We start from the raw sequence: 27,389 nt of genomic DNA on the forward strand, positions 1-27,389 counted from the left end.
GCAGAATTTGAAAGCAAGATTGTATACATTACAAAAATGGCTGTCAGTTTCTGTGAGCATTCAAATGTTTCAGCTTTTGCCTTTTAAAAATGTGTCTTTAAAATAAAATATGAATGAAATCTCAAAATATGTTTAATATTGTATGTTATTGGTCTTGTGTAAAATTAATTTCTTTACATTTTTGTAACTTGTTTTAATCAAAATATCTCAATCTTCTGACAGACTTGAATCATTTCGTCTTTTTAAATTGAGCAGCGAGGTTTATGTCATGTCTGTTACAGGAATGGCTTATCATGTAAACAGCAGTCATTAGGAAAAAAGTAAGAAATATTAAAAGATGGAGAGCATGTAAACTGGGGTCGCATGGTGGCTCAGAGTCCCGGCTGGGTTAGTTGGCATTTCTATGTGTAGTTTCATGTTCTCCCCGTGTTCGTAGTGGTTTCCTTCAGGTGCTCCGGGTTTCCCCACAGTCCAAAGACATGCGCTATAGGCGACTTGAAGAAACTAAATTGGCCTTAGTGTGTGTGTGTGTGATTGAGTGTGTATGAATGTTTCCCAGTGTTGGGTTGCAGCTGGACGGGCATCCGCTGTGTAAAACATATGCTGGAAGTTAACGGTTCATTTTACTGGGGTGACCTCTGATGAATAAAGGGACTAAGCTGAAGGAAAATGAATGAAGAAAGCATGTAAACTGGAGTGATCAGGAGATGGTGAGATAACATTATTTGCTCCTTTTATCATGTATTTGTAAATTTGTTTTTGTTTTCCTGCCTTTGCACATCTTGTGAGGCTTGATACAGCTAAAGATATACGTGGCGACATTTTTTATAACTGAAAAGAATGTGCTGTGTGAAAAGGCAGCCTGGTGTTTGTCCAATAAGCGATTACAAATATGTGAATGAGAATGTGAACCTGGGGTTTACGGATGTGAAACGGCTACTGGCAAATACCCAGGATTATTTGTTAACCCCAGGCGCATTATGTGCAGTGTGAAACATGATTACAGATAATCCAGGATTATATTTATCCACTGTTTTAAACCCCAGGTAAGGACATGCTTCACACCTGTTATTTAAAAGCATCGTTATACCCAGGGTTAATAAAACTCTGGTCTGGAGCAGGGTTATCATCACATTAATGGTGTTAACCTCGCATAAGGACTTTTCACACTTGAAATTGTTATCCCTGGGTCATCCTAAACCCTTGATAAATTTGAAACGTATGAGTTTGTCAACAATACGTTAACACTGATGTGGACCATTGTTACAAAGTAGGAAAATAAACTGAACAATTACATGAAATTGAACAATAATAACCTGAAGATGGCAGAACAATTGACGTCCATGTTGACATCTGTGAGTAAAAGGCAATCTGCAACTCTATCTTTAAAAAAAAGAACACAATTGATAATTTGTCTGTAAATGTAGCAGGATTTAAGTTTTTTTTAATTAATTACATTTTATTTAGAGTCAGTATTTACCATACTGTGTCACAAGTGTGTGTGTGTGTGTGTGTGTGTGTGTGTGTGTGTATATATATATATATATACACACAGTTGGAAGTCAGAATTATTAGCCCCATTCAAATTTATTTCTTCTTTTTTTAAATATTTCCCAAATGATGTTTAACAGAGCAAGGAAATTTTCACAGTATGTCTGATAATATTTTTTCTTCTAGAGAAAGTCTTATTTGTTTTATTTCGGCTAGAATAAAAGCAGTTTTAATTTCTTTTAACACCATTTTAGGGACAAAATCATTAGCCCTTTTAAGCTATTTTTTTTCTCGATAGTCTGCAGAACAAACCATCATTATACAATAACTTGCCTAATTAAGCTAACTTGCCTAGTTACCCAAATTAACCTAGTTAAGCCTTTAATTGTCACTTTAAGCTGTATAGCTGTAAAAGTGTTTTGAAAAATATCCAGTTAAATTTTATTTACTGTCATCATGGCAAAGATATATATATATATATATATATATATATATATATATATATATATATATATATATATATATATATATATATTTGTCATGATGACAGTAAATAATATTTAACTTAATTTGACATCATTTGTTCTGTAATTTTACCATGTATGGTTTCTGCAACACTGTTATTTATTATGGCAAATTATATTTCAACTACACTGTTTTTAAAACAATTTCTGTTTTTTGACTATATCCATCTCCCTTTGCCCACTGATTGCCATTTTGGGGATTTTTGCAATCTGACATAATCTTACAAAGATACAATCTGAGTGCATTGCTTTTATTGTGCTCCTGACCACACACCATTATTGCTGAGGTGGAAGGATCAGAAACCTCCAATCTCAACACAGTAGATTTGTGATGTCCTCTTGTTCCTAAAGTAGGAAAATTTGTTTTATTGTTAAATATAGATCAAGTCCTTTTTTTCTTAGTTCAAAGTAGAGTGTATTGTGTAAAACAGATTGACAATTGCAGTTTTTTTGTTAAGCCATATTATTTACCTTTTTATTTGTTGGTATGTTTTTTTCTTATTTTATTTTATGTACTTAAGTTGGTACTATCTACACCGTTTCTAAAGTATAATTGTTTTTGTTTGTTTTTTACTGTAATTTGCCATAATATTTATAAATACAATTATTTAAAAAAAAAAAAAATCTTCAAACTAAGGGGTGGCACGGTGGCTCAGTGGTTACCACTGTCACTTCACAGCAAGAAGGTCACTGGTTCGAGTGCCGGCTAGGTCAGTTGGCGTTTCTGTGTGAAGTTTGCATGTTCTCCCCGTGTTCGCGTGGGTTTCCTCCAGGTGCTCCGGTTTCCCTCACAGTCCAAAGACATGCACTATAGGTGAACTGAATAAACTAAATAGCCGTAGAGTATATGTGTGCGAATGAGAGTGAATAAATGTTTTCTAGTACTGGGTTGCAACAGGAAAGGCATTTGCTGTGTAAAACATATGCTGGATTAGTTAATTTCTTTGTGGCGACACCTGATAAATAAAGGGGTTAAGCTAAAGGAAAATTAATGAATATTCAAACTAATAATAAAAACATAAAATTAAAGCAGAATATAAAAAAAAGCAAATGGGTGTCACAGATTTTGTGAGAATTCAGTTTTAGATTTTGCTTTATAAATACAATTGTTGAAATTGAATTGTTTCTGTGCATTTAGTTATGTAAATGCCTACCTTGGCTTTTACCAAATTTGTAAATTTATAATTGGCCAATCCTCACAGTCCTACTTTTTTTTCGTTTGCAAATCTCACACGTATTTATAAGGCAGTGATATGAGAATTTATCGTTACTTCTGTTTCCATTTTAAATCGTTTTTTCCCTCTACATAATGCATTTGAAGTGTTGGCACAGGAAACAATGGATGCAGCTCTTTAATTTCATCGCTATACATGTTAAGTATTCTAATCCTTGACGAGAACTTGTTTATTCGCAGGTTCATTAGGATGTAGTGCTCAATATTGATCGTGATGGCTTGATTGCGAGGCATGGAGCACGGCTCGGAAAACCACCTGCTCACTTCATTAAAATGCATTTATTCAGTTTGGTGTTCACTTCTGGGTAGGGGAGTCTGAAATGCCGTGGGAGAGACAGATGGCTGGTGGTCTATTTTGACATGGTATGCCTTGTCTCCGTCTAGGATCTACAACAAGCTACAACTGGTGGACGAGTATATCGGAATCAGGGCAACGGAATGCGTTTGTGTGTGATTTAAAAATCTAGGCCAGTTGGTTGGGTTAAATGCACAAGTTGAAAATGATTAGTTTTGTCTCCAATGACTTTTATTTTGCATTTTCAGCTCTTAGCTATGGGAATCACTCTGCAAAATTGGAGCTTGGAGCATCCTTCAGGGCTCGCCATTTACATGCAGGTACTTCTCCCTGTTCAAAATGTTTTTGAGTATTTTTATACAGAACTTTAAATGACGGAGGTCATCGAATATTTGGGTTAGTCTTTTTAAACATTCACAGATTTTTGTCATCTACAAAAGGTGTCCAAGTAGAATTTCAGACTCATCAAGAGTTTTTTGTGTGTGCGTAAATGTTTCATTTTCTTTTAGGAATGAATGGGCTACATTCTCATTAACATATTTAGTTGCCATGACAACTGAACGTAGAGAGCACACGAACTGAGGACATCCACATGAGAAGACACGCTGACCAGAACACATGGTTATTTCTTAAAACAAATTAATCAATAGAACAAAACAACAGATTTATAAAACATTTAATTTACATTTTAAATATTTTTTTTTCAGAGAGAGCAGACAAAGAAAGAAGAAGAGCTGAGGGTGAGAACTGTGCATCAGTTTTGGGATCTCTTCACGGAACCATCCACATTCAAAGACAATCAGTTCTCTTCTCGCACAGACATCGCCGGAGTCATCAGAGGTATTTGATAAGAGGCTGGGTTTCAAACGGTGTTGGTGAAAAGTTTTTGGGGGGCAACGTAGGATAACCTGTGAACATCTCATGTCCTTCCCACACATAATGCCACTTTGTATAAAATGCAAGTCTCTTTCAAGACACTGGAGGTTTGGAACAAAGTGACCTGAACGCGGAGTCCTAAAAGGCGGCAGACTCTGAGTTTTGTATACAAATAAGGCATTGTGGGTTCATTGACCAAATGGGAGAACGGAGCAACTGTTCAGATCTTTAAAAGAAGCCAAGTAAACAAGCCTTCAGTCTAGACTAAATGATCATTTTAAAGAGACTTAACAATAACAACAGATACCAACAAAACTAAAGCGGTTTATATTTACAAAAGCTTTCCTTAATCTTACAGATCATCGTGAAACAATGAAAGAAAAGTACAAAGACAACAAAAACAGTCAAATGCTGACACTTCATCAACAGTAAAACAACAGATTGCTGTTTGTGCGCAGGTTATATCTTTGACATACAGTCATTGGTGACAATGTAGACTAAAAAGAACAGTTTGAACACCCAATTAAAGTAATAAGTCACTCGGAAATGAAAATTCTTTGATAATTCATTCACCCTCATGTCTTTTGAGCTCCATATGGCATGCAGCACAATGTGAAAGCTGCTCTTTTTCATACAAAGAGTTTAATACAAAGGCAAAACTTTTATAAGCTGTCACCCAAAGCTATCATATGGCTTCAGAAGACTTAAAATATACTGCACAGGTTGTATGGGCTATATGTATGGTGCTTTTAGGAGCTCAACAAACCTTATATATAGGATGTATTGAAAGAGAACAGCTGAGACATCCTGCATGAGGGTGGGTAACTAATTTAGAATTTCCAAGTCAAACATCCCTTCAAACAATAATCATATACATTTATCAAGGGATATTTGTGATGTGACATTAGATCATGATTACTGCTGGTACCAGTGTTCCGCTTTTCTCTGGATAGGTTTATCAGAGGACCCCAAAATAAACTTTCAGAGTAGTCATCATCTGTATTAAAACACCAACAGAATAGATTTTTTGAAAAGAAACAGGAAAGCAATGGGGGGGGAATAGTGAAGAGGTCAAATTCTTGCCTATCAAACATGGTGGCTATGTAGTCATTTTGCCAAATTTTCACCACGCTCACCTTATTTTCACCATGGGAACTGTTTTATCAAGTCATACAACCATGAAATTCAGAAGATACCATTTACATTGCCATGTACATTTGCTATGGTTCCACTCCATGTCCTGGGAGAAAAACCACAGTAGTCAGTGCAGTTTTTTTTACATATATAAGTTTCTGAGGCAAATGTTACACCATGCCCAGACTCTTACCGAGTTAGCATTTTCATTCCATTAAACTAGATTCATTAGTCAAGATTGGATTTTGGGCCGGACAGTGGGAATCCCAGGGAATAAATGTGGTAATCCACAACCGGAACATTACCCTAGATATTTTCTGAAGGATGAGGTGTTTGAATCCTTGAAGCGTGCAAGAGAAAATCTCCATTGCACCAATTCCTTCAACTGATTGCCAACACCTCCACACTCTCCTCTTCATCTCCAGAAGAACTCCAGCCATCGGTCTAGCACACTATATTTTAATTGGGAAGTGTGCAATGGTTTAGCAGATGACTCTTGAACAGAAATATACACAAATGTATACATCTCCCAACCATTGTCTTCAGAATCTGCAGTCTAATAGAGAGCAGAGGCTGTCCAAGATTTGGTTTACAGGAAAAAGTCCTACTCTGCCACCTCAGCACATAGAGATGGTCACGTTGATACCCAAGTTGCCATTGTCTGCAAACAGATGGGCAATGGAGGTATCAAAAACAAGACAGTCACTGTTCATGATGGCCGCTGCAACACCGTCATGGATTGAACGTGGTGTGGCCTCCCATGTGAGCCGCCTACGGTTGCCATTCAACTCGAGGCGGTAGGCAAAGTTCTCTGCTTGCTTCCGTGTGCCAATGAGCAGCACGATGGCGAAGAACTGTTGGTGTCCTTCGTATTTTTCCTGCTTTTCTAGAACCAGCATGAAGTGGTGGCCGAAACACGATTGCATCATGACCCAGTCCACTGCCCCAGGTAGGTTGATGTCCGTGGCCAGAAAGACAATGTCCTCACCCTGCAGGGTGGTAATGGATTTGTGGGCATGCATGAGATGTGGCATGACTTCCTCCAGGGAGCCCTGCCATTTACAGGAGGCCCCCGGGCACGGGCAAGTGTACGGACGAAACTCACACACTTCTTCATGCTCTGGCTTCTCGCTGTGGTGAAGAGACAGCAGACATCCAGCTGAGGAATACTGTGGGAAAATAAAAACATAAATGGGTTACTTCTGGGAAGAGGGAAAAACTAAATGATCTAAATGGATCAAGTGCTCAGGTAAGTAATGGGAAAACACAGGAAGAGTAACTGATGATAAAGGACAAAGACAGAATTGTGGAAAAGATTAGTGGAAGGCTGAGGAATGGTGAGAGGACAAAGGGAAAAGGGGAAAAGTAGGATGATGATGGGATTTCAGAAGGGCAGATAAAGGACACAGTAGACAGGGAATTATATACGAGTATAGCAAAGAGGGAACTAGGCCATGTGCTGAGATATGTCAGTATCATTTGAAGCGAATCCATAAATTACATAGTGTGATCAGTCCATTCTTGTGTGTACTTGCCACAGAAGCAACGTTGGTGCTAATCATGCGTCAAGCTGTGACAACCCTCTCATTTTTTATTCACATGTCCATACAGTTTGGGAAAATGAGTGGGACGGATCGTATTACTTGGAGATGAATAGCACAGCAAGGCTCTCTCTTTGATTATCTCAGGAAAGGCATATTGGTGAAGGTCAAATATGAATGTTCCCCCCAATCTGTTCACTTTGCTTGAAATGTGTGCACTGCATGACTTTCATGGCACTCTTAAGAACAATATTTATCTCTGGCCTACAGGATTAGACTTGCAACAACAAAAGGTGAAATACAATAAAGACCTGATAAATGCCCTTTCTAAGGAATTTAATCAGCTTAGCAGAACTGCAATAAAAGACAAAGGTATTCAACTCTAATTATGGGTAAAGGTTTAAAAGTCACACCAATCATACACAAAGTAAAAAAGTATGACAATCCCTGCATGAATGGGCCAGGAAAAGGGTAAACCTACAAGCTTTCTAATAAAGGGTCAACACAATTATGTCTAGACAGTGAAGAACTAATACCAAGTCAGAGTAATTATTAAACACGCACACAAAAAAAAACTAATTTAAAGATTTAGGTAGAAAACATTTTCAAGTATTATCTGATTCCTTAAGTTTCCTAAAATTCATGTAAAATCCTTATTAATTAAAGTTAAATCTTTGTGCCACAGGACAATCCTATTCTATCAAGTTAGTGCAAGGCTGGAGGTGTGGGTGTTTAGCCCAGGCAACGCCCCCACCAAGGGTGCGCTTCAATATCTGCCAAATTAATTATTAATCTGAGTGGTAAGTCACTGGCTGCCTAGCAAAAATCAATGAGTGACAGCCGTTATCCAGTGGGCCAGAAGGCCCCAGAGGCCGTAACTGCCTTAAAACACTGACATTTATTGTCAAAAGCCGTTAAGAAGCAGCAGCTTGGGAGAAAGAATCATTGGATCTCCTTCACGATACACTGGGTTTTCCAAACTGTCTTTTCATTAAGACATGGCCTGTGTCCAAATATCCTCGAATTCATTTCGCTAATCCTTCCCTCATTTCCCAGCCTTTTCTTTTATAAATCAAACAATCCGACTTCTGGAGGTGTTAAAGATTCATGTGTCCCATTTCTTCCCTTTCAATCAGACAGTTATCCTCTTATCTACCTTTTTAATGAGAGAATGACAGGATTTGTTTTGAACGGTAATCCTACGGTTGTACGGTAGAGATAAAGCCTCTGTCTGGAGACTGTTGGAGCTTTGGGTATTTGCTGTATCTGGTAGAAAGGCATAGTATCGAGTAATTGTTTAGGGTACACCGATTAGCGTGTATGTAGTCAAAACCCTCAGCCATTACTACAGCCTATTCCAGCTGTGAGCTTTGCAAAACAACCTCGTATATCACTTTCCTTGCATTGATTAGCTCCTAGGGTGAACAACTTAACTAATTCAGCGCCACAGCAGAATGTCTTGTCAACAATTGCTGATCTCAAGTTCAAATAAATTCCGATGAACAGAACTAATGACAAACAAAAACAATTTGTCACTGTTAACTAATGAAATTCTCCATCTTCCTAGTCTTGTTCACTTTAATTAAAACTTTAAATGTATAACCAGCATGCATTGCTCTAGAGACCTGATGAAATAATAAGTGAAGTGCTCTTCTAGTACACCCTTGATACTGTGCCAAGCTAGCCCTGTGGAGACGCACAAGACCCTGAGCTTAGCTACTGAATTATTTACACACTTCCGCATTTAAGTTGCAAATTATATATTGCCACTTTAACCAAGAGGGGAAGTCATTGCAGATGCTTATTTTGATGAATGCCAATGAATTCTGACAATTTATTAATTGGTTTTGCGTGTTGAAATAGATTAATTTAATCAAATTAACATAAGAAACCAGAACATAAAAAGGCATGTAAAAATCAGTCTTCACAGGGTGTTTTCTTTAAGGTTAAGTCTTTCCCTAGGCTGAAATACTTGACATTCTAATTAGTCTAGCTGTGTGGAGCTTCATTTTTGCATTTCTTAATGCATAACAAATTAATCCTACACCTTAAAGGGCCATGAAACCCCCTCGTTTCAGCAGGGTGTTTTCACACCTCTACTTTGAAAAAAGTCAGAAAAGTGGGCGTGTCCAGCTCTGTTTAGGGGGGAGTGTTGGAGGAACTAAAGTGGGAAGGTGTGGGAGTGTCTGTTTGGGCACGCGCAAGTTTCAGAGTCAAAATAAACACACACACACACACACAAACACACGGGAGAAAGTGATGGTGTTTACATGGAGATCTGTAGTCGAATTATTTGCCAAATTATTAAATGGTGGACTTTAACTGCAGTTTGGGTCTTTCATTCAGGGAATTCATTCATGCCCCTCGCGACAAACGAGATATTTGATTCGAGGAACTGCTCCAAGCGTGTATTTTTCACTCAATGTTTAATACCGCACGGCGAATGAGAGAAAAAAAAACCCTCAGCATTTCCCGGAAACTTAGATGCAAAACTTAGAAACTTAGATGTCACAAAATGCGGTGAAAATCCTACACGAGGTTAAAGTTTGGTTGTGGTATTAACATGTTTACACTCAATAGTTAACTTAGTTCGATACGAACAAAATGAATACACAAAAAGAACTGATCGCTCACTTACCAAATCTGTAGAGACAGGACAATTACCAGCAACTAGAGCCGCGTCTTTATTAACAGAAGACTACAAGCGAATCCGAATCTCAGCGTTTGCAGATGAGAACAGCTCTCAGGTAAACAATGTTCCTCCTTAGACATGTAAGTTATTGTTGTCGCGCGTCGCGTACACTGTTAATCCACACGTGAGTCTGAGCTCTCACAGAGAGAAAATGAAAATGAAACTTAACGGCAGCAAACTATAAAAGCAACACTTCACGCTTGTTTTGCCAACACAACGTGGCGTCTCTGTCGTCTAAACACTATGACAGTATATTGAATATTAATGAAGTTGCACAATAGAGCGCGCTGATTGGTTTGATTCAAGCCTTACTCATGCATTAATGCATCACACTGTAAGACGTAATAAGACACACTCTGGCACAGACGCCCAGTCTGCATGCTGGAATACACGCTATTATGTCATGACCTTGAGGCAGCTTCAAACCGGAAGTACGAATTTGCTTGAAATAACACAAAAACAACCAATTTACACTTTTTAGTAAAATATAGTGTCCTAATAGTGTTTTTAGCATACGCATGTCAACAGCTCAAAAAATGTTTCGTGACCCTTTAAGAGAAAACCATAAATACTTCACTGCAACCATTTTGTCTTAAAAGGTCAAACAAAAAAGACTTGCAAGATTCAAATAGGGTTTACTGAAAGCATCCAAGAAAGCTACATCAAGCTTTAAGAAAACATTGTACTCTGAGTACCATCCAGTTCAAGGGTATCTTTCCCCAATTGACTGATGCCTTGACCTACACTGTTGACAGTTGAGAAGAGCTAGGTAGCCTCGTTTCAAGACTCTATTGATGATTCGCATACACCTATTCAGAGCAAATGAATGAGGCAGGCAGGCTTATCTCTCCTCCATTAACAAGCAGGAGGACCTTGAGTTGCCATCACGAAAGTGTCAGTTGAAAAGGATGGTGTCTCGGCTCTCAGATCCCCAGAGAGGGAACCCAGGACAGTCAAGATGGCATCATTACCATCTCTTCCTCCCTTCTCCCTCAAGGACAGGGTGAGCGCATATGAAATGGCAAGAGGAGCACTCCTGAGACCAAGAGAGGCCACAGTCATCTTGGACTATTCTTATAAGACACAATGTCAGCACATGACCTCATCGCTGCTGGGAAGCAGTCGGGCTCCTGTCATAATTACAATCATCTCTGTGGGGGCTTTCGAGCAGCCCAAACGAAAGGCTTGTGCATCAGGCACTGAGAAATCGGATTTCTCCTGATCAGCGGCAGGCCGTCGCAACCACTTCAACTGGAGCAATGGAAGCCTAGACACTCGCTTTCCCACTCTGGAATCAATAGCAATTTAGTTAAAAGTTGGAAAGCTAAAATCGGCCTAGTGAAGGCCAGAGTAATTAGGTTAGAAAGGGGGAGGGGGATTCTTGCTTGCCAGCTTCTCGCTCTAGGCTCGGTTCTTCAATTACATTTAATGTTTTTACGGAGCAATTAGTGTAATGTGTCTGTATGAACAGTATAATCTGCATTGAGCTGGAAAGAAATGGCATCTGAGACTTGGTACTATAAGGACATTTTAAGTGTGACAAAGGGGCTGCACAGTATTGACTTTACAAAGCAGAAGCAAGTTATATTCTGCGATTGTTTTAGAACTTCTGATTCATTTGCCATTGGAGAAAGCACTAGGAATAATAAACGATCAAATAATAAGAAAATACAAGTTTGTATCAGAGCGTAATGAGCTGTTTTTATAGATAAAAATCCATTCAAAAATCTCAACCCAATAAGGTTCCAATAACTGCCCCTGCTCATACATGAAAGAAAAAGGTCGATATCTGTCCAGCATTGGCATTTGTAATGGTCATATTGGTGGATGTGTGATATCAAGTAGCTAGTATAGTTAAGCTGGCGACAGTTTAGAGAATGTTATTAGTGGATTAAATGGCAAAATCAACCAGAATGAAAGGCCTATAGGTTTAAACATTCCAAGTAAGTTTGAAGAATTCTGGTGAAGTAATCAACTTTATAGCTATAATTGTATTTCATACAGTGAGGACTATGCAGTATTTTACATTTGATTATTCTCTTTCTACTTCTGTTCTCCTAGAAACAAAGCACGGGATTTATTATTTAGTATCTTTGTTATGTCGTACCTATCTTTGGCTCAAAGTAAAAGAAATCAATCATGCAATTGCCTAATCATCATTCTAAAATAATTGTTTCCCAATTGGTGAAATCGTTTCTCATCACAATATATCACAGGAAAGCAAAATGTTGTGGTCCTCAAGTAACATTAAAATGTATTTTGAGAATAGTTTTATAATAGGCTTTTAAAACACAATACGATTTTTTTATAATGCAGGCTTTGAGGCTAGTTTCTTTGCAACTTTATTGTTATAAAATGTCCACTTTAATATTATGTTTTACAACTATAATTCCTATATACAGTGCTAGTTTATTCATGCAAGTAGCATATTGACCTTATTCTAAATTGCGGAAGTGCGCCTGTTTTCGCGATTGTCTTAGAACTTCCGCTTCAGTCGCCTATGGGAGAAATGACAAGAAATAATAAACGGCAAAAAAACGGTCAAACTACTTGCTCTACAAACAAATGTTTGCATGACTATACAGACCAAGTAGAATAATATAACAAGGAAATATCAGTTTGCAACATCAAACAGCGAAACGAGCAGTTTTTAATGTCTAAAAATGAATGGAAGTGAATGAGACCGGAAGTCTCGTGCCAAAAAGATTCAAATGGCAGCGCCCACTCGTCTGCGGAGAATAAGGTCAATATGGAATGGGTTAATGCCCCATTCTGTTCCGAACTTGCCAACACATTTAACTAGATAACTTCTTTTATCACATTTAAATCTATGGTTTGCTGTAGAAGTAAATGTGTAGGCTTTATGCCAGCTGAAATGTGGAAACAAGAAAAACACTAATATTCTAGTGGTGTAGTCCTACGCACATATACTCACTTTTTTCCACAAGCTGTTTGGGTATTACGACTTCTGAGAATCATACCCTCGGTATACTCACTTGGTTTTAGTGATTAGACTTCCCTAATTTTTGTGTATTGAGTTTGAGTTTTTTGAAGATCACAACAAATCAGCTGAATGGGGTCTCGCTGTAAATGTTTAGCCCTCCTATATTTCCATTCAGCCTCCCTTAAAACTTTTGTGATTACCTTCTGAACTGTACACTACTAACTGATCGCCTCAGTCCCCTTTAAATTTGATATAAAAACGGCAGCAGAATCCCGCTCCTAAACTCGTTTTTCAGTTAGTCAGCAAACCACAGCTGAGCACAAGGTGTGTTTATCAATAGGTTGTTAAAATATCTGCATATTTGCAGTTCTTTGCTAAAGAAACACATGTTTCCTTGTTTGATACATCAAATGAATCAAAGACACATTGACTTTCATTGTTACTTTGACTACTTTTAAAATTTGGATTGGGTGGTTAATAGTACACCACCTTTTTTTTAAGGACTACACCACTGCTAGTAATCCACAATGTATTGCCTGCAATATTGTAATCTGATGACAAATGCTTATTTTCAGTACAGAATTAAATGATTGGCTGATAAATGATGGATTTTTTCATTGCCGGTTGAACCATGTGCACTGTTGCTGGCCATAAGCCTTTTGATAGATGCAAACAGCAGACGCACACTTTACATTCCAGCTTTTGCTGGAGGGCGAACAAGATTTCAATATTGTATACATCTATCACCATGAAAAAAAAAGAGGCTTTCAGACTTGCAGTTTGTAAAAATGTAAATCATTATGAAATGTCCTTTTTAAGATATTTCTTTGCAGTTTTACTGTATTCTGCAGTTAATGTTTTAAAATAAATCCAGTTTTCCACAGTATCTGTATCCATTTATAAAACATTGATTTATATTAGTTACAGGCTTCCAAATAATAAAAGTTATCAGTTTTGTCAAAAATTTCCGTATTAGAGCATGCAGAAGCAAACAAACATTCAATACAGCATAATATTTATATACTGAAACAGCAATACTACACTGACCATTAAACAATGCTCTTCATATCTTCGAGTACTCACCTTGCTTCCTGGAAGTGGCTTGGTATGACAAACGGGTCGGTTTGTGCCCGTGACACAAACACCTCGTTGTCGAGGCCAACCGAGAAGGCATCGCAACTGGGACAAATCCCTCAGGAGTGGGAAGCAGGAGGCTGGGCACAACATCACCGCAACCCTACAATAACGCTCCACTCAAAAATCTTTGCCTCGACGGACAAAATTAGCCTACCCTAATTCTAGCTTCAGTCTCCAAAATAACCCTCCAAAATAAACAAGATGACTATTTGGGGTCTGTTGGTTCACATGCAGCTAACGTCGAAAGTCTGAAATGTTCGAAATTGGGAGGAATGAACCCACTGACCTACAATAAGTCGAGAAGGCAAACTGAACACACTGTACTCTCTCACTCGAGCGAAAACAGACTGATCTCCCACGAGTGCATTTGAACAAGTGCAAGTGTGTACGCCAGCGCTGAGTAATTACACCAAACGCCTCTCCGTTTACCTGCGCCTCTGACAAGGATGCTTTTGTGCCCTGAAGGACACAGACCACGTTTCGCATCCACTGCCAAAAACTCAAGCGGTCAGAGCAACGCAGCCTCCTCGTCCACATGCACAAAAACAGCTGCACAACCAAACAAACAATCTATTGATTCAAAACATACACCACGGACTGCATTGTGCCCTGACAGAACCAGACAGAGACCACGCTGTGATTCAGTTGCTCTACAGAAGCTGTCATTGTCGAAAAACACCTCAATCCCAATTGAAATTCTGCTCTCATTCCAGACACGATTTCTTATTCCCGAGTTTTCAGGAAAAGCACAGACTAAATCAGGCTCGTTCTCAGCTCTCCATGAACTGCAGATTCCGGTTCAAATTGATCAGCTTTTAAAGACTGTCAGGCGAGATGTTGTGGTCGCAGTAAAGCCTCGAGCTCTGCTCAATCTGTCCGAGATCCTACAAGCGAGTGCAATCCCTGCCAAACAATGTTTTTCTCCTTCCTTTCTTTCGCTCTCCGTCTCTCGTCTGTTGTTGCTGCGCTCTGGAGGGTGAAACTCAGCAGAGCTGCGGACGCAGAAAAACATTGTGGACTGCAGTACTGGCAGCGCAGCTCGCGTGCACACGACAGGAGGGGGAGGAGTGTGTGTGTGTGTGTGTGTGTGAAGGGGGGGCTCTCAAATCTCCATTCCTCTGCTGTTTTTTTTCCCCATCTCTCATGCCTGTAGCACAGCCATTTGGGGACTTGAAGCTGAATGTAATCTACAGGTCTTTCATGTTAGATTTGGGCGCATTTATTCCCTGTGGCTCTTTGAAGGGCAGATATGAGAACGTTCTGTATGCATATATACTTAGGGAAAAGATGATTGCACGTGCATTTTGGGGATGGGAGACCGATATGAATAACATAATCAGACATGTTTATGTAGATGTTTTTAATGTTTTTTTTAAATAAGTCATCCAGGCTGCATTTATAAGACCAACATAAAATCAGAACAGTTAGTTTCATTTGAAATAACTCTAGGTTACTACTGTGATGGCATTTTCAGTACCATTACTGCAATGTTTTTATCATCATCAACAGTGTTGAAAAGATCAATGTTTGCTACATAATATTTTTTTGTGGAAAATATTTTTTATTTAAAATATATTTTTATGATTGTTTATAATAGCATTTATTGGCTCATTAATCATATTAATTCGATTTATTTAAAACCATCTGCACTGGTTGTTTTTATTAGCTGCACTAAAGTAATGAGCAGGTCCACGCGGAATCTGCACACATATAGAAATCCACAGATTGTTGACCCTGTCATTCAGTCTATATCCTCATCTAAATGCGTTGAAAATATTCAGAATTATGTTATATTTATTTTTTTATTTTAGTAAAATTGTTTTATTAAAATGCAAATATTTATATGTTTTGTGTACAATGCGTAAAGCAATATTTTGTATGTTTTATTATAGAGACCTGCTTCATTTAACCATTTAACACACAAGTGGGTCTAACTAAATTTGTATTGTTATTCTTAAATAACAGCTTCTATACTCCTAAAATCGCTCTGCATAAATCCAAAATGTATGTACGCACATGCATACATTTTTTTTTTTTACAAAACTTCTGTGCAGAAATAGCAAAAAAAAGTCTCTGTAAATCAATCTGACTGTTAAATAAAAAAATAAATACATATTTAAAATTTATTTATAGTATTTTCCCCCTATTTTTTCTAACGTTTGTATTTTCACTTGTTAAATCTAATGTCACTCGTCACAGTTTCTGGGTTCAAACGCTCTATCAGATGCCAAAAGCGACAACAAAAGGCTACTAATATACGCTCTCAGCGTGCTGTAATCCTGTTAGAAATCATGATCGTAATGTTTATACCCATGCCTAATCTCAGAATCAGAAAATATCAATTGTTAAATGCAGCAAGTCCAGAGACTGTAGTGAACACAATCATTCTGTAAAAGATGCTTTTTATTATTCATGAACACAGATACTGAGAGAAATTTATTAATGTAAATCTAGAAACTATTCTGTACGTCACAACCTAAAGAGATAGTTCAGCCAAAAATGAAAATTGTCATTTTTTGTGAAATTGTCAAAAAATTGTCAAATCATCAATTGTCAAATTGTCATAATTTACTCAAGACGTTCAAACCTTTGCCAGTTTCTTTCTTCTGTTCAACAGAAAATAAGATATTTTGAAAACCACTGACTTGTTTTTCCTATGGATGTCAGTGGCTACTAAATAGATAAAACAAAGGTTTTAAACGACTTTAGTAAATAGTAGGCATGGGACGATAACTGGTTTTAATGTTCAGGGCGGTTTTAAAATGTCTAATTGTGCGTTCGCACTAAATGCGGGAGAGCCTCAATATAGCGTAAGTCATTCATTTTCAATGGAGAAGGTGTTGATGAGCACGTGCATGTTTGCCCGTTTGGGCTTTGAGGAGAGTTGAAATCAAGTCAACTTATGGTAAAACGCTATGAAGCAGTTCTGCGGCAAGCAATCGAAATGTAGATGTCCACTGCTTGAGAGGAGTCCAGAGAACACAGGCTTGTGAACTTTGGTTGCGACCACAGTTGTTCCAAAGGGTTTGATTACTACAGTGGCCGGAAGTTTTCTTACAGGGACATACATAAAAAAAAGTTACTGGCGAGTTGATGTGCATTAATGTTATTTTTTTCTTTAAAAATGGCGGGAATCTTATGCTAACGATAAGGACAATACAAACCAGTATTGCTGCTTCAAAATATTTTAGACATTGACCCATATTGAATAAGTGGAGCAAAGCTACAAGACACACAACAACTTGATTTTCCATAGTTAAATTAATTCAAATCAACATTTTCACGCGAGAAATCTTTTTTTTAATTTTTTTATGCTGGAATGTAACTGATTTGCTGCATTGGCCATTTTAAATACAAGATCAATGTAGCTAATTTTGATGCTAATTTCCTAATTTATAGCTCTCTCAGCCTTTAGTGTGAACGCACAGTAAAATTTTCTGTTATACCATTTTACGGTACATTCACGTTTTTTACATGTTTTATGACTATATTATTTAGTTTTTTACAGCAACAGTATCTCCAGCAGAAATAGACCCTTCACATGAAAAGTTACTGGTCAGCCCAGTACCTCGGCAAACATTTGAAAAACAAATCTCTATCTCTTAAGGCTGATTTATACTTCTGCGTCAAACGGCGGCGTATTCTACGTCGTTGATGCATAGCCCTTCGCTGTGGCCGTCGCTGACATGCACCTCTCAAAAAAATGTAACTACACGTCGCAGCAACGCGTAGCGCAAGCTCTGTGATTGGTCGGCTTGGTAGCGCTGACGAGTCTGGGTGGGACCGAGAGCCGTGCGAGCGGCGCTGACGAGTCTGGGTGGGACCGAGAGCCGTGCGAGCGGCGCTGACGAGTCTGGGTGGGACCGAGAGCCGTGCGAGCGGCGCTGACGAGTCTGGGTGGGACCGAGAGCCGTGCGAGCGGCGCTAGCCCAATGGAGCAATTGTTTACAAGTGTGGAGTCCCGTGAAGGAGCTCCGGATGGAAAGTTTTGTTTTGTGTTTACCTCATAGTTAAAGTTGTTGCATGTCCGCCGGTTCTTCCCTCAAAATGAGCGAGTTTGAGCCACTTGTACATCCAGGAAGTGTTTAGGAAAAGCAAACAGCAGCGAAGAAACTCGACACAGAGGAACATTTACACCTCACTGCCAACTAGCATTTCGGAAGTGTTAATGCAGACCAACAGAGACCACGGGCAGAAGTATAAATGCACAGCTAAGGGCGTTGCATGCGCCATGGGTTACGCCGGTCACTTGACGCAGAAATATAAACCAGGCTTTATACACGAATCCATGCATGCTATGGACCTGAACAGTGCAGTGGCTTACTTTAAATCCATAGAAAAGAAAGATATCTAAAGATGCTGTTTTAAAATGTAAAGAAATCTGTGTTTTTGAAACTAATAAAGACAGCAGAAGTCAATGATTTATTTGAATTATTCAGCCTGACATGTTTCCTGCTGTTAAATGTAGTTTTTTTTACACAGACATTTAAAATTAAGTTTTAAAGCAGTATTCACAATAAAGTGAAACCATGACATTTTTATCTAAAGTTACCATGCCATTAAAATCTTATACCGGCCCATGCCTAGTAAATAATTAAATAATTTTCCTTTTTGGGTGAACTAACCCTTTAACAATCAGATAGAACATTGACAGAAATCAGTCCATGTTCAGTCAAACTAAATTGATGCTCTAATAAACTAGTATTGTAAACAGATAAGCAAGTTACAAATATCTTTATCAGGTCAATAGTTACAATAGGTATTGAGCAAAAAAAAATCCCATCAGTGCATTCTTACTGTAAACAGCATTACAGCTATTGGATTCCTGCCTTGCAGACTACAATTTCTCTCCACTCCTGCATTCATTTTTATCCCCTATTGTCCATTTCATCATTCTTTCTCTCCTCGCAGTCTCCTCTGACCTCCTGCAATAGGATTTGAGCTCAGAGTCTGGATGCTTTCACACATCTGTGGCTCCAGCAGTCGCTGCCGCAGCTTTTATTTACATTCATGCACATGGAGAGACAATCTGTCGCGCTGCATTCGACTCATCTTTACCCTCCTTCATATTCCGGGTGAGTGGTCTCTCACACACATATACATGCGCACAAACCTCTTGGCTTCTCGGCCTGTCTATTTTTAGCCTCATGATGACTGGCAGCACAATCAGGAGGGCACAATTAGAGGCGTACAGAAGACACAGACTGACACTCACATTCTCATTTGATTACAATGACATGCATGAGCCCAAGCAGAGGCTTCTGGGACATGACTGCAGTAGAAGAGGCATTTCAGTTTATATGAATCCTTTACAAACAGAGCCATTCAAGCCATCTGCTGAAATTGTGTTTATATCGCTATGTACATAGAAATGGCAGAAAACAAATCAGTTTTGTCCAAAATCATGATCAAGGATGCCTAATTTAATTTAAACACCCCAAAAAATAAAAATGTTAAAATAAAACTAAAATAAACACATAAATAAAACCTAATATTATTATTAAGGATAATGTATTACGGATGTACCAATTTAGTCTGATCTGATGATATTGTTATTTTTTATTTGATTTATTTATTTTTTAATACTGGGATAAAATAAACTGTCATATTTTATAGACATGCTGGGGGGAAATGCATTTTAATGCAGTGCTTCTTGTGCAGGCTTTATTTTGTATATCTATCAGTTAGTGAAGATCACTGATTTTTAAAGAAATCAGACCTTAGACGTGGTGATTTTTTAAAGGAAAGACGTTCACCAGAAGTGCTGTGGCTGGCTGACTAAAATTTTAAGTCGGTGTGCATACTGTATACCCCATCAGCACAGCAGGCCTCTGATTTGCATTGTTTTGCACAACAATTAAACTTGCAGAGCTTTCATCAAACTAGCACCAAATTATCTTACTAATAAAGACTTTGAGACATGTAATAATGACATTTATTGTACTATTGTATTAATTTATTATTCATAGTTCGTTCATGTTAATAAATACGTTTACATTATTACTAACGCAATTTACAAATGTCATTCTTTCATATTATTTTTATGTTCAAAATTTCTATTGCGAAAAAACAAACACTATTTCAGAACATTTAGTTACATATCATCATTGTTGTTTTTATAGTTTTTTTTTATAAAAGAGAAAAGGAAAACAAAAATAGTAATAATAAAAGAAAAAATAATAATGATAATAATAAGAATAATAAGGTGGAAAAAATGGAAACGAGTAATAAAAAAAGTGCAATTACAACCACCTGAATGCAGACATTCAACTATCATGTTCAGATACATTGTCAATGTTGAAAGTAAATGTTGACGATTAAACAGTATAAGATAGTAATAGTTAAAAACAAAACAAACAAAAAAATTACTACCAAAATAAATCAAATAAAAAAGGAAAGAGAGTGCATCTATTAAATAGAAGGCAAGGTATTGAGAGTTAAAGGTAAGTTATAAAACATTCCCAGTTTTTAAAGAAATTAGTTTTCCCAGAGCATCTGATGATATGATACCACATAATTGATGCTACAAAAACTAGCTAGTAGGGTTTCACACTATATTTTCAGCATCGAAATCACAACATAATGATCATTCGCAACAGAAACATTTGCACATCAAATATCATTTGCATGTGTTTAGAGACATGTGACAGTATAAGGATTTTAAACGCATTCAGGTCTGAGAAATTGTTCCGTTTATAACAACTAATTTTATTGAATTATTTATACTTATTAAACGCCCATTTTTAAAATAAAAAAAAATCAAATTAAATGAATAAAAGTTATTATATTTTTAAAGATAATATGTGATATAATCGTTTGTATCATAATTTGATATTGATAACTGAATAATATGTGGCCAATAATTCTATTTTATATTGTTTAGCCATTAATATAATTATTCACTGATAGGCTACTGTTTGACATTTTCTTAACAAGAGTTATCTACAGTATATAGTCTAATTCTGTGGTGATATATGTGATGCTGAAGCACAAATCCAATCTTAATTTGCAGGGACATTTTTTTTGGTAAAAATCAAAAAATACATTTTATGGGTCAAAATGATTGTTTTTTGTTTTATAGTTTAGTTGGATGATTTTGAAAGATCTGCATGAGTAAATTAATATAAAATAATTGATCATTCTATAATCTGTAATATTTAAAATTATTAAAAACTTTCTTTAAAAATGGACAAAACCTAGAGGTTTGAAGAACAGTGATTGTTTAAAGATTTAAAGGTACTTTAATTAATTAGTGAATATAGTTACTACCTAATTTTCTACAGCATTTATTAATTACATTTCAACATTTAATAATGTTTTATTAAAATCCAGTTGTAAAGTTGTAGTTGGTAACATTAGTTAACTATAAGTTTATAAACTAATAATCTACAACTTTTTTTTCAATAACTATCATTAAAGAAAGATGAATAAATAATGTAATAAAAGTTAAATTGACAGCTCCTAAAGTCACAGTGGCCTAATTTCCTGCTACTGTGCTTAATAATAATCAAATCAAACAAAGTCCATGTTTTTTTTTTTCAAAGTTTTTTTTTTTTTGTGAAAATTATAAAAAAAAAATGTATATTTCCCAAATGATGTTTAACAGAGCACTTTTTTACAGTATGTACTGTATTATTTCTTCTTCTAGAGAAAGTTTTTTTTTGTTTTATTGTGGCTAGAATAAAAGCAATTTTTCATGTTTCTAACACATTTAAGATTGATTTCAGCTACAGAACAAACCACTGTAATACAATGACTTGCCTAATTACCCTAACTTGCCTAGTTAACCAAATTAACTTAGTAAAACCATTACGTGTCACTTTAAGCTAAAATATTATGAACTAAAAATATGTAACTTATTATATTTTGTACTGATATTATGGCATATGTTTCATCATTTAAACAAATCACTCACATATATTGTTTTGGTTTATGGCCCACTTAAATATGTTAGAATAAATGTGATAACAACACTGATCGAAATAATCATGATTTTAATATTTTCCATAAACAAAAGTTGACCTAAAATGAACTGTTGTCACACGTTTTAGTAAATGTGTTCTGTAAATCATGCTGAAAATGAAGAATAGTCATCATTTAAAAAAAAACAATTTAAAGATGCATTAAAAATAAACAGAATATAAATTAGTACGTAATTAAATTAAAATATAAAGACTGAATGGGGTATATGCCGAAGCATGCTAATAGGACTTTTAATTTGCCAGTAACCTGGGTTAAGCGCTTCCGGCGAATTGAATGCCAATGCAAAATCTGGTGCGTTTAAGGTCTGTTTTCTTTAAAAATCAGCGATCTCCACTAGCTGAGTGATATCCGAGCATTTATTTTACCCCAGTATATTCAATATTCAGTTTCTGCGTTAGCCTGCCGATTCTGACGGGCGCGTGCGAGTAAACGGCTTTTTGTCTCGTTTTACGCTTGAGCAACTAAATAAATGCTAATGTTTATTTAACTGAATGTATTTTAATGACTTTACAACATCGATGCTGTATAAGGAACCATATAAAATGGAAAAAAGTTCACGATAACAGGTCACCGGAAGTGTATCAGCATGCGAACAGCACTAGCTCGGCATATACCGTATACGGTCTTACAAAATGTACTCTATGGAGCCAGATCAGTCTCAAAAATAATACATTTATTTAATATTATTCATAAATCCACATTTAATTTACAAAATCCAATTCTTAAGGTTAAAACACAATTCTTAAATACACAAATTTAAATTAACAAGTTCAGAACATGATTTAAACATACACTAATCGAATTTGTAATCCAATCCATTTGGCAAAGATACTTATGATTTTTACTTGTGAATTCACAAATTGTTTGTTGTATTTATGAATTGTTTTAAATTTACAATTATAAATATGATTTGTGCCGTGCATGTAAGGATTTTATTTTGTAAATGTGTTATTTTTGAGACTGATCTGACTCCATAGTACTTTATAATTTTTGTTTTCATTTTCATTAAAATGTTTTTACAGGTAAATGAAAATGCTTATATTAAACATCAACAGATAGGATAAATAATTATAACTCCAATAACAAAATACTAATACATCGCATTTACCATTTTGACACCTTTTACCTTTTTTGAGGGGGCTTGGTGGTGTGTCAGATTTTTCCTTTTCAGTCATGCTGAGAGCAGCATAATGGAGCAGACAGCAGTACTGCATATTTGTTGACATTTGCACTGACACACACACTATACACTGCCATAACACCCAGCCATAATGAGAATATTTCACACACGCACGCGCGCACACAGTTCAACAGTCCTGGTGTGTTTCTTTCTAAAGCCCATGATGAGGATGTGTTTGAGATGGAGACGACAGAGAAAGCTGGACTTACTTGCCTTCTCAAAACAAGGCAATTCAATTAAACCACGGATTTATGGGGCAAGAAAGACTGACCCGTGATTGCAGGTTAAATTTAATGTTCAGTGAGACAGGTCATACTGATAGGGGTTTAGGGCATCGATTGAAGGCTTTTTATTTTAGAGGAGACGAGTTAAAAAACATATAAAAACAGCATTTGAACAGCAACCTTATTTATAACAACATTATCGTTATTTTTACTACGACATTTTTATCTGACAATTTTGTATATTTATTGTCTGCCAAAAAAAAAAAAAAAAGGTTAAAAACACAATAGATAAGACAAACAATAAACAGCATGAATCAAACTGAACAGAAAACAAAACAAAAACTACATTAAAAAAGAAAAAACAGCAGACAGCAAAACATCAACATACTGTGTTTGTTTTAATGTTTCGTAATGAAATTAACAACAATATGATAAACAATCAGCATTTTTTGCTGCTGTCAAAGCTTCAAAAGTAAAAAAAAAAAAGCTATAGATAGAAAGCAAACAATAAACAACATTAATCAAACTAAACAGAAAAACAAAACAAAAACCACATTAAAAAACAGAAGACAACAAAACATCAACATATTGTGTTTGTTTTAATGTTTCGCAATGAAATTTTTACTTTATTACGATTAATGAACAATTATTTTATTTATTTATTTATTTTATGTTTTTGCCCTCTTCAAGCCTTTAAAGAGTTCAAAAAGTAGCCTCAGGCATAAAAAAAAAAAAAAAAAAAAATCACCATATCCTTGTATTTACATTATAGTAATATTAATTCTGTTTGTTTTTAGGTGGATTGGTCATTAATTACAGCAATATTAGTAAAGAGTAATTTCATATAGTCGTATTTATTTGTAGGAATTTGTATTTAACCTTTATAATAAATAACTGCACTTGTCTATCCCAATCAGTTACAAAACTAACTGAATATTATAATTACAGATTTAGACAGTTCAAACCGTTATTAATATCAGCATTTACTCATCCTCATGTTTGGGGTTGGTTCTCATGCATCAAGTAGTTTTGGTTGCACTTCTTTTTAAGCTGATCAATGTTATAAGTGAGTGAAAGACTAACGTCATTCTGTTCATAGTTACTGACTGTGTGTCAATGTCTAAACCACTTTATTCATATTGATTTCTATTTTTGCCTTTTTACAAAGATTTTAAATAGAGCTGTGGTTGAGAAATTGATTCTGAGAAGTTCTAAAAACGTTGCTATTCTCATTTGAATCGATTCAGAGCTTTGTTTGTTTTAAACAGCAGATGCTTTAGGCTTTGCAAACGGCCTTACTCTGCTTTGCTTTCATTCTCATTAATAAAGTTAACAAAGGTTTAAGTGAATTAAAAGACTGTTCATAGTGAGTTGCACTTTTTAAAAAAATGCTTTTTTTTTAAGTTTTTGTCTTGTTTCTAGTTTAAATGTCTAAAAATTACTAAATCAATAACCAAGCAAAAATATGGTAATGTTTTAAGAAACAATATGCCAAAATTAAGTGAATATTTTCAGATTATTTTCTTGTTTTAAGGAAAAACTTCATTTTGGCATATTGTTTCATAAAACATTTTTGCTTGTCTAAAAATGCTTCTTGATTTAATATATATATATATATATATATATATATATATATATATATATATATATATATATATATATATATATATATATATATATATATATTAAATCAAGAATATATATATATATAGACAGCAAATAAGACTGTTTTTGCGGTGGGTTTACAATTATCTTGTAACAGAAAAGCCAACTTGTCAAACTGCTACAAAAAGCAGCAAACAGCTGACTTCACAAAGCGCTTCACAATTTGGGGGCGGGGGGATGGGGGGGTCTCTTCACATCAACACCAGTGTGCAGCATCCACTTGAATGATGGGACGGCAGCCACAGGACAATGGCACCAGTGCGCTCACCACACACCAGCTATAGATGGAGTGAAGAGATGATAATAGAGCCAATTCGGTTGATGGGGATGATAGAGAGGTCATGATGGGTAAGGGCAGATGGTGGGAAATTGGCTGACAACTTCGTCTTAACTACGCCTCACAGTAGAGCTGCACAATTAATCGTAAAAAGACTGCGATATTTTCAAGTTCAGGAGAGCAATGGTGGCCGTAAAACTTTTCACATTGTTTTACACACGTTGTTCATCAACAAGGACACCTCCAAATGGTGTTGAAAGAGTCACATGCTGTATTCATAAAATATAATTCACCTCAAAAATGCCATTTCAGTCTTCATGTAATGTATTTATGACCGCAAAAATCACACGTGACGTGAGCTGACCGTCAGCTGTTACAGAGAGGGCGGTCGCGAGCGCGTCTCTGAATGAAGTCTACGTTAGTGAACAGAATCTGCACAGGTTGTGAATAATAGGTAATGAAGTTGTAAATAACATTCAGTTTGTGGCACAGAGTGATCATTTAGGAGCCGCGCGGAAAGTGAACTGCTCTTAGAAGTAAAAATGAAACCGAAAGCGCACACAGTGTTGCCAGATGTAGCTGACTGATTCCAGCCCAAAAAGTATCCAAAACCCGCCAAAATGCAAAAATACCCACCCAGTCTTCTGCATTCACGAAAATCACGTCAGTGAAAAATTTTAAGCAAAAAATTACAGATTGCAAGTTGGGGTGTCAAAATTAATTGTTTCTTCGGTGCACCGCGATGCAGACGCGGACAATTCGGTATCAATTCAGTAATAACCATAACCGGTTATTATGTAGTGACGTCATTTATCTCCTATGCACTCTGTCGTGAGGGAGGTTGAGCGCCGTTATTTACAACACTCAGCCAACTCAGGGCCGGCCAGTGGCATAGGCACCATAGGCAAATCCTAAGGGCGCTGTATATCCAGTGGGGCGCAAGAAATGAGCGCGCTTCAGTTGGTTTTGTTTTCGATTTTCCTGACACACTTTCAGTTATAGACGGCAATAACTCAAAAAACGCTTACCCTAAAAAGATCTAAAGTGTGTTTCCTACAGAAAGACAAAGCTGGTTATGTTTCACAGCTGTCTTTCTTTTTTTCGCTCGACATTACAAGCACTGCTCTGTTTAAGCCCTCGCAGTCTGCGTTTACTTTAGCCGGCAGAGCTCGCGCTGAAAGGAGCTCTCTGTAAGGGACCGTCGGAAAAGTGCTTATTTTTTTTGTTTTTCTGCTCGGCTCAGCGCGAGCTCTCCCTGTTGCAAGGGCTTAAGTGTGTTTGTTTGTGTGTGTGTGCGTGTGTGTGTTTGTTTGTTTGATGCTGTCTTTGTTTGTGAATGTGTTTGAATGAGAGACAGTGTGTTGCTGTGTGTCTGTGTGTTTATACAGGCAGCATGTTATAGCCTCCCCCCTAAAATATAACACTATATATGGAAAGCATCGTCAAAGCACCATGATGCACCGAGATATCGAATTGAACCGAATCGATGGCATGATAATCGTAACCGAACCGAACCGTGAGACCAGTATAGGTTCACACCTTTAATTGCAAGCATATGTCTTACTAATTATCATCAGCATTAATGACCAGGACAAATCTAAAGTCTTTTCAAGTCCACCATTCCAAGTAGGGGTGTCAAAATTAATCGTTTCTTCGGTGCACCGCGATGCAGACACGGACAATTCGGTATCGGTTCAGTAATAATCATGACCGGTTATTACTGACGTCATTTACCTCATATGCGCTCTGTCACGAGGGAGGCGATCGCGAGTATTTACAGCGATTTAACTACTTAAAACTCATAAACTGTGCACAATTTCACTGTGTGTGTTTGCTGGATCAGACTTTCACTGACATATACAACAATAGCCCTTATTTCACTGAGATCGAGAGAATGAAAGTAGCCTACTCCATTTCCCTCACTCTCTCGCTTTCGCTTTGTCTCTGTCTCTCTCTCTTTCTCACACACACACACACACACACACACAGTGGCCCATTTGACCTGCTGGGGTGGCTTTACTTCTCCTCTCGGCTGTTTTACAGCATTACTTTTGGATACAGAAACGAGCGCGTGTCTGCAGAGTTTTCTTCACCGTGTCTATCATACATCAGCTGTGAGATCGTCGCTGCCGCCTGCCGCTTATCAGTGTCACTGACCAATCAAAGAGGTTTAAGAGAACTAGGCAAGGATC

At 36.8% G+C, this 27,389-nt stretch overlaps 1 protein-coding gene and 3 long non-coding RNA genes across 5 annotated transcripts in view; 2 read left to right on the forward strand and 2 right to left on the reverse strand.

The window, feature by feature from the left end:
• The window catches only part of LOC147838945 (uncharacterized), a 1,276,407-nt gene that overhangs the window by 547,958 nt on the left and 701,060 nt on the right, over nucleotides 1–27,389 (reverse strand). The gene's annotated exons all lie outside the window — the stretch shown is intronic.
• Nucleotides 2,657–4,670, forward strand: LOC147832014 (uncharacterized). Its single transcript, XR_015520620.1, has 3 exons — nucleotides 2,657–3,864; nucleotides 4,054–4,165; nucleotides 4,252–4,670. It is a non-coding gene; the product is annotated as an uncharacterized LOC147832014 (long non-coding RNA).
• siah2l (seven in absentia homolog 2 (Drosophila)-like) overlaps nucleotides 4,204–27,389 on the reverse strand; it is a 61,056-nt gene continuing 37,870 nt past the window's right edge. Inside the window, exons 1-2 of one of the 2 annotated variants that reach the window (XM_087299350.1) lie at nucleotides 13,815–14,888; nucleotides 4,725–6,723 (exon numbers count right to left, since the gene is read on the reverse strand). In XM_087299350.1, the coding sequence (XP_087155476.1) occupies nucleotides 6,172–6,723; nucleotides 13,815–13,958 (696 nt within the window). In that variant the 5' untranslated portion in view covers nucleotides 13,959–14,888 and the 3' untranslated portion in view covers nucleotides 4,725–6,171. 2 annotated transcript variants of the gene reach the window in all.
• LOC147838948 (uncharacterized) overlaps nucleotides 25,228–27,389 on the forward strand; it is a 4,599-nt gene continuing 2,437 nt past the window's right edge. The window contains exons 1-2 of the long non-coding RNA XR_015520633.1: nucleotides 25,228–25,899; nucleotides 26,750–26,823. This is a non-coding gene — a long non-coding RNA (uncharacterized LOC147838948). The remainder of the gene's footprint in view (nucleotides 25,900–26,749; nucleotides 26,824–27,389) is intronic.

Source organism: Danio rerio, chromosome 21, assembly GCF_052040795.2.
Source record: "Danio rerio strain M-AB ecotype USA chromosome 21, GRCz13ab, whole genome shotgun sequence".
NCBI lineage: Eukaryota > Metazoa > Chordata > Actinopteri > Cypriniformes > Danionidae > Danio > Danio rerio.